The following is a 13,913-nucleotide window of genomic DNA, read 5'->3' as shown; positions in this document are numbered from 1 at the left end:
CTAATGCTATCACTCCCTGCCTCCACCCACCCCACAACAGGCCCCGGTGTGTGATGTTACCCTTCCTGTGTCCAGGTGTTCTCATTGTTCAGTTCCCACCTATGAGTGAGAACATGCGGTGTTTGGTTTTCTGTTCTTGCAATAGTTTGCTGAGAATGATGGTTTCCAGCTGTATCCATGTTGCTACAAAGGACACGAACTCATCCTTTTTTATGGCTGTATAATATTCCATGGTGTAAATGTGCCACAGTTTCGTAATCCAATCGGTCATTGATGGGCATTTGGATTGGTTCCAAGTCTTTGCTATTGTGAATAGTGCCACAATAAACATACATGTGCATGTGTCTTTATGGCAGCATGATTTATAATCCTTTGGGTATATAACCAGTAATGGGATGGCTAGGTCAAATGATATTTCTAGTTCTAGATCCTTGAGGAATTGCCACACTGCCTTCCACAATGGTTAAACTAGTTTACAGTCCCACCAACAGTGTAAAAGTGTTCCTATTTCTCCACATCCTCTCCAGCACCTGTTGTTTCCTGACTTTTTAATGATCGCCATTCTAACTGGTGTGAGATGGTATCTCATTGTGGTTTTGCTTTGCATCTCTGTGATGGCTAGTGATGATGAGCATTTTTTCATGTGCCTGTTGGCTGTATGAATGTCTTCTTTTGAGAAGTGTCTGTTCATATCCTTTGCCCACTTTTTGATGGGGTTGTTTTTTCTTGTAAATTTGTTTGAGTTCTTTGTAGGTTCTGGATATTAGCCCTTTGTCAGATGAGTAGATTGCAAAAATTTTCTCCCATTCTGTAGGTTGCCTGTTCACTCTGATGGTAGTTTCTTTTGCTGTGCAGAAGCTCTTTAATTTAATTAGATCCCATTTGTCAATTTTGGCTTTTGTTGCCGTTGCTTTTGGTGTTTTAGATATGAAGTTCTTGCCCATGACTATGTCCTGAATGGTATTACCTAGGTATTCTTCTGGGGTTTTTATGGTTTTAGGTCTAACATTTAAGTCTCTAATCCATCTTGAATTAATTTTCGTGTAAGGAGTAAGGAAAGGATCCAGTTTCAGCTTTCTACTTACTGCTAGCCAATTTTCCCAGCACCATTTATTAAATGGGGAATCCTCTCCCCATTTCTTGTTTTTGTCAGGTTTGTCAAAGATCAGATGGCTGTAGATGTGTGGTGTTATTTCTGAGGGCTCTGTTGTGTTCCATTGGTCTATATCTCTGTTTTGGTACCAGCACCATGCTGTTTTGGTTACTGTAGCCTTGTAGTATAGTTTGAAGTCAGGTAGCATGATGCCTCCAGCTTTGTTCTTTTGGCTTAGGATTCCCTTGGCAATGTGGGGTCTTTTTTGGTTCCATATGAACTTTAAAGCACTTTCTGCCTTGGCTGGCCAGTTTTCCAGGCTTTCATTTATTAAAACCGAAATCCTTTCTGGCTCTCGGTTTGTAAAGAATCAGATGGCTGTAGATGTGGTATTGTGCTCGAGGACTCTGTTCTGTTCCATTTGTTTGGTACCAATTGCTGTTTGATTATAGCGACGCCATGGTGGGTTTGGTAAGTGGTGAGTACTCGGCTGTTGTTTGACTTAAGGTTACAGTAGGGTCTGGTTCCATATGAACTTTAAAGTAGTTTTCAATTCGAAGAAAGTGCTTAATTGGGATGCTTGTCGAATATGTAAAACTACATGGGCAGTTTTCAAAATGATTCTTCCTAATAAGGTGTTAGCCCATTTGTTTTGTATACTACTGCTGGCACGGTGGACATGTATTCTCCTTGAAGAGGTCCCTTCATCACTTGCAAGTTGCGTTCTGTTTATTCTCTTTAGAGCCAATTGTGAATAGGAGTTCGTGGAACCTCCTGCTGTCATTATTGGTGTATAGGAATGCTGTGATTTTTGCACACTGATTTTGTATCAAGACTTTAGCGGTTGCCCATGGTTAAGGAGATTTCTGGCTGGGGCGATGAGTTTTCTAAATATACAATCATGTCATCTTACGGCGGGGACAGATTTTACTCACCTAAATGAATACCCTTTATTTCTTTCTCTTACCTACAGTTGCCCCTAACCAGAACTTTACTTTTATGTTGAATGGGTGAGTGAGAGAGGCATCTATGTACCTGATTTTCAAAGGAATTTTTCTAGTTTTGCCCATTCAGTATGATGTTAAACGCTAGGTTGTCATAGCCGTCTTATGATTTTTTGAGGTACGTTATTCATTGCGAATTGGTGAATGCTTTGTCTGCCGCTGATTCAATTTTCAAAGTATTTTAATGAGATTTTACATGATATTCATCAAAGGATAATAGTCTAAATTCTCTTCCTGTTAATGTCTTCTATAACGTTTGTTGTCAGAGGATCTGTTAGTTTCTCATCACGAGATTGGGGAGGATTCCCTCCTTTTCTAATGATTAGATAGTTTCAGAAGAATGGTACCCAGTTCATACTCTGGTAGAATTCAGCTGTGAATCCATCTGGTCCTGGACTTTTTGGGTTGGTAGGCTATTAATTATTGCCTCAATTTCAGAGTCTGTTATTGGTCTATTCAGGGATTCAACTTCTACCTGGTTTAGTCATGGGAAAGTGTATGTGTCCATGAATTTATCCATTTCTTCTAGGTTTTCTAGTTTATTTGTGTAGAAGTGTTTATAGTAGTCTTTTATGGTAATTTGCATTTCTGTGGGGTCGGTGGTGATATTCCCTTTCTCATTTTTTGTTGGGTCTATTTGATTCTTCTCTTTTCTTCTTTATTAGTCTTGCCAGCGGTCTATCAATTTTGTTGCTGTTTTCAAAAACCAGCTCCTAGACTCATTGATTTTTTGGAGGGTTTTTGCGTGTCTCTATCTTCTTCAGTTCTGCTCTGATCTTAGTTATTTCTTGCCTTCTGCTAGCTTTTGAATGTGTTTGCTCTTGCTTCTCTAGTTCTTTTAATTGTGATATTAGGGTGTCAATTTTAGATCTTTCCTGCTTTCTCTTGTGGGCACTTAGTGCTATAAATTTCCATCTACACACTGCTTTGAATGTGTCCCAAATATTATGGTATGTTGTGTCTTTGTTCTCATTGGTTTCAAAGAACATCTTTATTTGTGTGTTCATTTTGTTATGTACCCAGTAGTCATTCAGGAGCAGGTTGTTCAGTTTCCATATAGTTGAGCCGTTTTGAGTGAGTTTCTTAGTCCTGAGTTCTAGTTTGATTGCCCTGTGGTCTGAGAGACAATTTGCAACTTTACTGAATTTGTTTACTAGTTCCAAGGTTTTTGGTGGAGTATTATAGTTTTCTATATATATAAGGTTATGTTGTCTTCTGGGCACAATGGCTTATGCCTGTAATCCCAGCACTTTTGGAGGCCAAGGCAGGCAGATCACGAGGTCAGGAGATCTAGACCATCCTGGCCAACATGGTGAAACCCTGTCTCTACTAAAAATACAAAAATTAGCTGGGTGTGGTGGTGCATGCCTGTAGTCCCAGGTACTCGGGAAGCTGAGGCAGAAGAATTGCTTGAACCCAGGAGACAGAGGTTGCAGTGAGCCGAGATCATGCCAATGCACTCCAGCCTGGGTGACAGAGCAAGACTCTGTCTGAAAAAAAGAAAATATGTTATAAAAAAACACGATATTCACTTCTTCCTTCTATATTTTGATGCCTTTTACTCCTGTCTCTCTCTCTTTCTTTTGTTTACCTACGTTTCTTTCTTTTTCTTTCTTTCTTTCTTTTTTTTTTTTCCCCCCCTAATTGCTGTGGCTAGAACTTCACCAGTATTATATGTTGAAAAGAAATGAGACTGGACATCTATGTCTTATTCCTGATATTAGAGAAAAAGCTTTCAACTTTTCACCACTGAGTATGATGTTAGCTGTGGGCTTGTCATATATGGCCTTTATTGTGTTGAGTTGAGGTACATTACTTCTATGCCTAATTTGTTGAGAATTTTTATCATGAAAAGATGTTGAATTTTGTCCAGAATTTTTTCTACATTTATTGAGATGATCATACGATTTTTGTCCTTCATTCTGTTAATGTGGTATAGCACATTTATTGACTTGTGTATGATGAACCATTCTTGCATCCCAGAGATAAATCCCACTTGATCATGGTGAATGTTCCTTTTAATGTGCTATTGAATTCAGTTTGCTAGTATTTTGTGTAGGAGTTTTGCATCTATGTTTATCAGAGATATTGGCCTGTAACTTTCTTTTCTTGTAGAGTCCTTGTCTAAACCTTTTGTGTTTTTACTGCTTTTCCAATGCTTACTTGTAATCTGGATCACCTGAAAGACTGAATGGCTGGTGGGCTTGCACATAAAACCACAAATGAGAGCTGGGTTCAGCCTGAGCTCAGATATGAAAAGAGGGCAGTAGAAAATCACCACCCTTCTTCTGATTCTATTTTAAAAACTGTGGGCTCAATCACATTCTCATACCAGACTGCAAGGTTATTTTAACTCTAGAAAATTAAATGTTATGAATCAAATTGTATCAGTGATAACAAAACATCTGGCTTATGGTTCGATTCCTTTAAGACTGGCACCTAATTGTCTGAAAATTTTCAGAAATACTTGGATGCATCAAGTATTTTCCCTACACCTTCAGAAATATCCCTGATTCTCTCAGTCTCTATAAAGTTCTTCCTTGTTCCCCCTACATCATTATGTTCATCCTGCCTCTTTACCTCTGTTTCCCTATGTTCTCTCTTATCAGATTGTTAGAGAATAATGGAGGAGGAGGGAGAGAAACAAAAGAGATATAACAAGTATGGTATAGGGATCGTGTCTCCACATATGACCTTGCAAAAAGCTATTTCTTATATCTGTGTAGTTTTGGGAGAACTTTGGACTTCTCAGTAGAAAAATAAGACCTAAACTCCATGCTTCTTAACTTTTTGGAGTAGGTCACAAAATTCCCTTGAAAAATTAAAGGAAGCTTTGAACTTGCTACCCAGAAAGCTATGCAGCTGCTAGCTTGTCCAATTGGCATGGAACAATTCCTGAAGCCCTTCCCTGGAGGATGAAGCTCAGCCTTCTGTAGTGCTGTCTCGCCTGTGAGAAGGAACCCACAGAGGGTATTAACTAGCACTCTTGGAGGTAGGTGTAGTCTTCTGTCCTGGAACCCTGGCCCTGTAAGGCACATACAAGAACACTGAAGCTAAATAATGCATGTGAAAAAGACACAACTTCCGCTCTCCCCATTGCATCCGCCCCCTGTACAAGGAATCAGCTTCCACTAGTAAAGGGGAATGATTTTAGATCAGATGATACCAGAGCTGAAAACACAAATGTACTTAACCTTAATGAACACATTTGATTACACCTTCCCCTCCTCAGCATTAACTCCAGTAGCTCTTTAGCCATGCCAGGGTGACTAAACTCCCAACAACAACAACAACAACAACAAAAATCCATGTTTTCCAAATAGCAATAGCAATCGTGCCTTATGTTATGATCATACTCGAGAGTTTAGCAAGACTACATTCTGTAGTGCCTATAATTACACTAAGGGGAAAACTTATTTTCTTCAAGCCTATCAGTGTTCTCCTTTTGTTTTTACAAGAAAATCTCCTTAAGAAACAGCTGAGAAAATTTTCTGTTTTGGGTTCTAAAATAAGCCAGTCACATTTGTTTACTTTGGGGGCTATTTTGATTAGTTATCTCTTTAAAGTGCCTTGGCGAGAAATAAGACTTGGGCTTGGTTATCTCACTAAACCTTGGACAGAGAGAATGAAGCCTCAGGTGTTCTGAGCCCTGATCCACAAGCTCTGGTGAGAAACTGTACTTTCCAGTTATAATCCAGATTGCCTTCAAGCTTAATTGGAAAGTTTTAATGTTCTCTCCTCAGATGTGGTAGGGCTTGAGTCACTGTTAGGATTAATGTGGTCCCCTGACACCAACTTTGTAAAGCATCTTGCTGTAGTCAGTGTGTGATCCTTGTGGTCAAAACACAAAGTGGTAAGTTCCACAAATGATTTAGGAACTATCCTTCCTTCTGATTTTTTTCTATTTCTATTTCTTCTTCCTAAGACATTTATCTGACAACATCAGAGGATTGAAGGTTTGTAGGTTTTTTTCTGTGGCAGTTGGCACTTTTTAGAGGGGTGGGAAGAGATGGGCGCCATGAAGTTGACCTTTACTGAGGGCCTACTCTGTACCACTGTATCCTTCAGTCCTTACAGTGAGCCTGTGATAGAGGTAAGGTTCTTCCTGGTAGGAGATTAGAGATGGGGACCCAGCTTGGAGGTGGAGCTAATCTTTAATGTGCTCTGAGCCTTGGTTTCCTCCTTCCTTCCTTACGTGGTTGCTGTTATAACTGAGTAGGACCATGTATGGAGCCACCTAACCAAGTGCTAGACATATGTCAAGAACTATGAAGGGTCTGAGATTTTACCCTGCCTGCAGGCTAACAGGTCAGCCTTCCATTGCTGGATGGTGGCAGAAGACATGAGGCTCTTGGGTTGGAATTGAAAGACTTTATTACACAGTGTGAGCCTCAGCTATGGATCAGTTCCCCTTTCATTCAAAGTCCCACAGGAGTGATGTGGATAGTTCTGATGGATTTGCATCACAGAAGAGAACTCCTAGATTAGGGAACCCGAATCTCTTTTGCCTGGTGTTGGACAGTAAACAAGCCTTCCTTCTGTTCTTATTTTTTGTATTATTATATTACATATTTCTTACATTATAAAAGAAGCCTGAATCTTTTATAATGGGTTGCAAGCAAGTTTACCCTCTCTTCCACTGGGAGATAGTGTCTCTATCTTCCAGAGCTGTTTGCTCTACAAACATCCTTGAAAAACTGGTTTGTAACAAAGGCTGCCAGAATCTTTGCTAGCAAAATGTGCAGGAATGCAAGAAACTCGCAAGACAATTGTCTCCCCAAGCATTTCTTTATTCAATAGATATTTATTGAGTATTTACTGTATACCGTATATCACACTAGGTGCTAGGGATTCTTCAGTGGACAGAACACTCAAGGTCCCTACCCTTGTAGAGTGTTGGTCATGACACAATATTCTGAATGACTTCTTCAAATTCATGCCCTGCTATCAGAGTACTTATGGGAATAGTGGGACAGAATATTTAAAATTGAGACCTCATGAGAAATTTCAGTACATTGTCCCTATGCACACAGTAGGTGATCAATCCAGGTCTGAGCATTTGTTGTCTGACAGATTTGATTCCTAGTTAATTTTGAATGGAAAAGCCCTAGACTCTATAAAGACATTTAGGTGAACTCATCTTTTAGGTCATGTTTTAGCATGGCAGAAAGAAACCCTGTGGTCCTGGAATCACAGAGACTGGGCAGGTAACTTGGTTCTACCTTTCCCTGCGTGTGTGGCATTGTTTATAGTGTTCCCTCTCTCCAGCCTCTGTATTCAGAGCACCCCTGCTTGTACAACAGGACCAGAAAGTGCCAGGTAGTACTGGTTGTGTGGATTCAACCATTCGTATTCTCACCTTCCCAATGAGCGGATTCTAAATCCAGGGTCAGAGGCCTCTTGAGCATAAGTGGTCATCAGACAGGTGTGCAGAGGGGCATTGAGGGCCAAAGGCTGAGGAGAGACAAGAGGAAAGAGGGACACTCTGGGTGCCCCCAGAGCTGGTTGCTAGAAGCCCCAGAAATTGCCTGAGGAGCCACAGATGCTCATTCTGCAAGCTCCCCAACATAAATATGACCCTTAAAATAGATTCCATAGGGACCCATTCAGATCAATCACTTTTACTCAAAGATGCAGAGTAACATGTAGGGGTTAAGAGTGTGGACTCTCCTTCAAATGACACAAGTTTCACTTTCAGCTCTAACAATAAGCAACTGTGTGACTTCGGACAATGGTATCTAACCTTTCATAGTGGTTTCTCAGCTGTGAAGTGGGGATGATAATATAATCCCTTAAGGGTCTGGTGTGAGGAAGAATGAAAGTCATCCATTGCAGGGATGTAGTACAGCGTCTGTTTCATAGCAGTTTCCTAGGAGTTATACTGCTTCTTGTTCATTTCTGTTGGGTTTCCTAAGAGACATTACCCATTGAACTGAAAAAACCAAGTTAGTCGTCACCTAGCAAAAAAAAAAAAAAAAAAACACACACACACACACAAAAATAATAATCACCCACAGTTGGCTCGTTTTCTTTGAAGCTGTTTCTGGAAAGATTCCATTGCCTTCCAGCATCACTCTGCGCAGGTTGTACCAGGCTCAGGCTGAAAAGCTGTGAACACAGGTCTTCTAGCAAACAGACATCTTGACGGACCACAGGTGGACCCTGCTCAGTGCTACAGTGGTAGAGCCCAGTGTGTTTTAAATGAACTTTAATCAGACTTGCCTTTTCTGTTTCTCTTCCCCCAGGAGTTCTTTGAACTGAACTTACCCCATCAATTTCCTTACTCTAATAGCTTAACGAGGATTTGGAATTTCATTACACAGTGGAGGAACTCAAGTGCCTGGAAGGTCATTTAAGTCAGCAGAAAAACGGCTGGAAAAGTGCCCATTAATGAGCTTAGTGGGAGAAAAATAACAACAAAATTACCTTCCACTTCCTCTCATGCTCTGATGATGTTTTTTCTCTCCTAACAAGGGACTGCTAAATATTCATGGGCTGATTTCAGGATGCCACGTTTTGTCATTCAGACTTCCTCTGGTGACGAGATGAGAGTCTACAAGAATGTGGATGTGTCAGTATTACCTCTTGTAAATGGAAAAGGTGACGTGCAGCTCCCACTGCCTGGGGACTGGGAAACCTTGGAATGGGTCATTAAAGCGGGTCTCTGGCTGGCAGGCCAGTTCTCAGCTGCCTCTTCAGAGAGTATGTGTTTGCCATCCCGGATGAGGGGGATACTGTTTGTTCTCTTTCCCTCTAAGTGGCAGGTGGGAAGGATGCTGGATGTATAGTGGCAAAAGAAAGGACCTTCTGTCCTCATCTCCATGATCTATTTTCGGACTGGCTGAATGATTTTCCAAATTGTAGGGTAAATGCATCTGACACAGTAACTTAAGCATGCCCATAGAATGACCCTGTATGGCAGATACACCTGAATGTGTTTTGAACTAGGGAGTCCAGCAGTAGCCGACCTGCAGATTTGTTCCTTGTCTCTGAAGGAGAGCTGAACCCCTGTCCCATCCCATCCTGTGGGACATGGGCCATACAGGGGATTCAGGCCCTGAGTTTTGGGTTACATGAAGGTTTCCAGGTGGAGGTTGTTAAGAGGAGGGTGTTAAGTGAAAATGCAATATAAACTACATGCTATTTGCAAGAGGTTGCAGTTTTCTTGTCCAGCTCGCCTCTGAAGGCAAGATAGTTCTCCTGCCCAGCCTACCACCACTGGACTCTCTCCCCTGTATGTAAGCCCTTGATAAAACCCCATGTCTCGTTTGCTGGCTGTTGGTCTCTTCTTCAGTCTCTTGAACCTGGTGCCTTCCCAACTGAAGTTAATAAGGGTTCAGCACAACACAAATAGATCCAGGGAGTGGCTAGAGTTTATTAATTTTATTTATTTATTCAAAGAACCTGCTTTTGGTTTCATTGGTCTTCTCTATAGATTTCCTGTTTTCACACGTTGGTTTCTGCTCTAATTTTTATTTTTCTTCTGCTTATTTTGGATTTAATTTGCCCTTTTTTTCATCAGTTTCCTCAGGTGAAAGCTTAGATTAATGATTTTAGATGTTTGTTCTAATATATATAAAAATATATAAAGTGTTATAAATTTTCATCTAAGTACTATTTTGCAGCATCACACAAATTTTGATGTTTTCATTTTCATTTACTTGAAAATATTTTAAAATTTTCATCAATTTTTTTCTTTGACCCATGTGCTATTTCAAAGTGATTTTTAAGTTTCCAAGTATTTGAGGATTTTCTATTCTTTTTGTGAAAGAAAGAAAGAAAAAAAGCCAGACTTTGTATGCTTTCTCTTCTTTTAAATTTGTTAAAGTGTGTTTTATGGCCAAATGTGGTCTGCCTTGGTGAATGTTCTAGGTGAGCTTGAGAGGAATGTGTAATCTACTGTTGTAGGCTGTGTAGTCTATAGATGTCAATTATATTACGTGACTGATGGTGTTGTTGAGTTCAACTATGTCTTTAATGATTTTCTACCTGCTCTATTTGTCCATTTATCATACAGAAGTGTTGAAGTCTCCAACTATAATAATGAAGTCATCCGTTCCTTCTTGCAGTTCTATCAGTTTTTGCCTCATATATTTTGGTTCTGTTTTTAAGCACATACACATTAAAAATTGTTATGTCTTCTTGGAGTACTGACTTTATCATTGTGTAATGTTCCCCCCTGTCTCTGATAACTTTCTTTGCTTTGAAGTTTGCTCTGCCTGAAATGAAATTAGCTACTCCCTCTTTCTTTTGATTAGTGTTAGCATGGTATATCTTTTTCCATCCCTTTACATTTAATCTATATGTGTCTTTATGTTTAAAGTGGGTTTCTTGTAGACAACATATAGTTACCTTGTTTTTTGATCCACTCTGACAATCTCTTTTAGTAGGTGCCTTTAGACCAATGATGTTTGGGGTGATTACTGACATAAATAAATATTTACCATTTTTGTTACTGTTTCCTATTTGTTGTCTTTTTTCTTTGTTCCTATTTTTCTCTTGCACTGTTTTTCTGCCCCTTGTAGGTTTCTTGTTTGTTTGTTTATTTTGTTATGTTGCCCAGGCTGTTCTCAAACTCTTGAGCCTGAAGCAATCCTCCTGCCTCAGCCTCCTGAGTAGCTGGGATTATAGGTCTGTGCCACTGTGTACAGCTCTGTCCTTTATAGTTTTAATTGAGAATATTATTTCATTTCTCTCTCCTTTTTTAGCATATTAGTTACACTTCTTCACTTTTTTTTTAGTGGTTGACCCTTGAGTTTGCAATACACATTTACAACTAATCCAGGTCCATTTTCAAATAACACTATATTATTTCATGGGTAGAACACATACCTCATAATAACACAATAATTCTAATCCCTCGCTCCCATTTCTTGTATCTTGCTATCATTCATTTCACTTATATATAGCTTACATAAGTGTGTTTGTGTGTGTATGTGTATATATATATCTTCAAATACATTGTTGCTATTATTTTTTGAACTTGTTAGATCAAATAAGAAAAATAAAAGTTTTTATTGTATCTTTACTTATTAATTATCTGATGCTCTTCCTTTCTTTACACAAATCTGAGTTTCTGATATGTAATTTTCCTTTTCTGAAGAACTTCCTTTAACACTTCTTCCAAGGCAGGTCTACTGGCAACAAATTCCCTCGATTTTTGTCTGATAAATGTTTTTTTTTTTCTCCTTCATTTTTAAAGGATAATTTTCCAAGATATAGAATTCTAGGTTGGTGGATTTTTTTTTCTCTCAATGCTTTAAACATTTTACTTCACACTCTTCTTGCTTGTATGGTTTCTGAAGAGAAGCTGGATGTAATGCATATCTTTGCTATCTATAGGTTTTCCCTTTGGCTTCTTCCAAGATTTTTGTCTTTATTTTTGCTTTTCTCAAGTTTAAATATGACATGCCTAGGTGTCTGTATTTTATATCCAGTATTTATTCTTCTTTAACCTCCTTGGATCTGTGGCTTGGTGTCTGATATTAACTAGGGGACATTCTCAGTCATCATTGCTTCAAATACTGCTTATATTCCTTTTGTTCTCCTTCTGGTATTCTCATTAAGTGTATTTACAACTTTTGTAGTTGTCTCACCACTCTGGACTATTCTATTTTTATACATCTTTTTTTCTATTTGTGTTTTGGTTTCAAAAGTTTCTAATGTCATATCCTGAAGTTCAGAGATTCCTTCCTCATCTGTGCCCAGTCTACTAATGAACCTATGAAAGGGAAACTTCATTTCTGTTGGTGTTTTGATATCTAACATTTAAAAAATTCTTTTTTTAGAATTTCAGTTTCTTTGCTTTACATTACTCATCTTTCTTGCATGTTGTCTTCTTTTTATTTTAAAGTTGTTATTAATCATAGTTTTAAAAAAATTCCTTGTCTGATAATTCTCACATCATAGCCATCTATGACTGGTTTCATGCTTGTTCAGTCTTTTCAAACTGTGTTGTTTGCCTTTTAGTGTGCTTTGTAATTTTTTTGTTGAAAGGTAGACATGATGCACTGGGTAAAAGGAACTGTGGTAGATGGACCTTTAGTTAATATGGTGGTGAGGTATGGGAGAAGGGGAAGTGTTCTGTAGTCCTGTGATTAGGTCTCAGTTGTTTTTTAGCCTGTGTGCCTGGACTGTAAACTTTACTAGTGCTTCTCAGTCCTACTTCCCCCTTAGGTGGGGCAGGATGGCTACAGGGGACTGGAGGTGGGTATTTCCCTTCCTCCAGGTAGACTGGGCTCTGATAAAAGCCCTCAGGTTAGGCTCTGGTAAATTAATCTCATGAGGATAGGCCCTATTAAGAACAGAATGGTTGGCCAGGCGTGGTGGCTCACGCCTGTAATCCCTGCACTTTGGGAGGCTGAGGCGGGCGGATCACGAGGTCAGGAGATCGAGACCATCCTGGCTAACACGGTGAAACCCCGTCTCTACTAAAATACAAAAAATTAGCTGGGCGCGGTGGCGGGCGCCTGTAGTCCCAGCTACTCGGGAGGCTGAGGCAGGAGAATGGCGCGAACCCGGGAGGCGGAGCTTGCAGTGAGCCAAGATGGTGCCACTGCACTCCAGCCTGGGGGACAGAGTGAAGACTCCTCCTCTAAAAAAAAAGAAAAAAGAAAAAAAAAAAAGAACAGAATGGTTTGGCATATTTCAAAATGGATTCCTTTCCCTTCCCCTTGCCAAAAGCACAAGGTGATTTTTCTCCAGTATTTACTGTGAGGACTTGAGAGAGACCCTGGAAACAATAAAACATAAAAATGTACACCTCTACCCTCTACCCCACTCCATGACTAAGTCTTCCTGGATTTTTTAACTGTCAGATTTTTCCACACTGAGCCTCCGGCAATTTGTCAGTTTAGAGCTTACGTTTTCTTACCCCAGCACTGGTTCCTGCAGAAGTTTCTGGTTGTGGGTTTTTGCTCTGGTAAGTGGTGATGCTCTATATTCACCTGACCATTTTTGGAGCAGCATTTAGCCCTGTGATCTCACTTCTCTGACAAGTGTAAGAGGAGTTGTTGTCTTTCTGGTTTGTTCAGCTTCTTCCTTGTTTTTCTGTTTTATTTTTTAATTCCATTATTTTCTTTTTTTTTCTTTTCTTTTTTTTTTGAGACGGAGTCTCGCTCTGTCGCCCAGGCTGGAGTGCAGTGGCCGGATCTCAGCTCACTGCAAGCTCCGCCTCCCGGGTTCACGCCATTCTCCTGCCTCAGCCTCCCGAGTAGCTGGAACTACAGGCGCCCGCCACCTCGCCCGGCTAGTTTTTTGTATTTTTTAGTAGAGAGGGGGTTTCACCGTGTTAGCCAGGATGGTCTTGGTCTCCTGACCTCGTGATCCGCCCGTCTCGGCCTCCCAAAGTGCTGGGATTTTCTTTGTTGCAAGGTAAAGGAAGCACCTGATGAGGCCGAAATGGTGTTCACCGCACATTGCAGAGCAACGGTGGCCTTCCAGGCGAGCGGAGACTCCTGGCGGGAGCAGAAGGAGAAGCGAGCAACCATGATGGTGGGAATTCTGATTGGCGTGTTTGTGCTGTGCTGGATCCCCTTCTTCCTGACGGAGTTCATCAGTCCACTCTGTGCCTGCAGCCTGCCCTCCATCTGGAAAAGCATATTTCTGTGGCTTGGCTACTCCAATTCTTTCTTCAACCCCCTGATTTACACAGCTGTTTTTTTTTTTTTTTTAATTATTATTATTTTTTAATTTATTTATTATTATTATACTGTAAGTTGTAGGGTACATGTGCATAACGTGCAGGTTTGTTACATATGTATACTTGTGCCTTGTTGGTGTGCTGCACCCATCAACTCGTCATTTACATCAGGTAT

The 13,913-nt window shown here is 40.1% G+C and overlaps 1 protein-coding gene across 1 annotated transcript in view; it reads left to right on the top strand.

Annotated features, from left to right (window-relative positions):
- The window catches only part of LOC101007610 (5-hydroxytryptamine receptor 5B), a 33,587-nt gene that overhangs the window by 17,815 nt on the left and 1,859 nt on the right, over positions 1-13,913 (top strand). The window contains exon 2 of the mRNA XM_031651192.1: positions 13,471-13,741. Coding sequence (XP_031507052.1) covers positions 13,471-13,741 — 271 coding nt within the window. The remainder of the gene's footprint in view (positions 1-13,470; positions 13,742-13,913) is intronic.

This window comes from Papio anubis, chromosome 10 (assembly GCF_008728515.1).
Source record: "Papio anubis isolate 15944 chromosome 10, Panubis1.0, whole genome shotgun sequence".
Lineage (NCBI taxonomy): Eukaryota > Metazoa > Chordata > Mammalia > Primates > Cercopithecidae > Papio > Papio anubis.
This window is presented reverse-complemented; position numbering and strand designations above follow the sequence as displayed.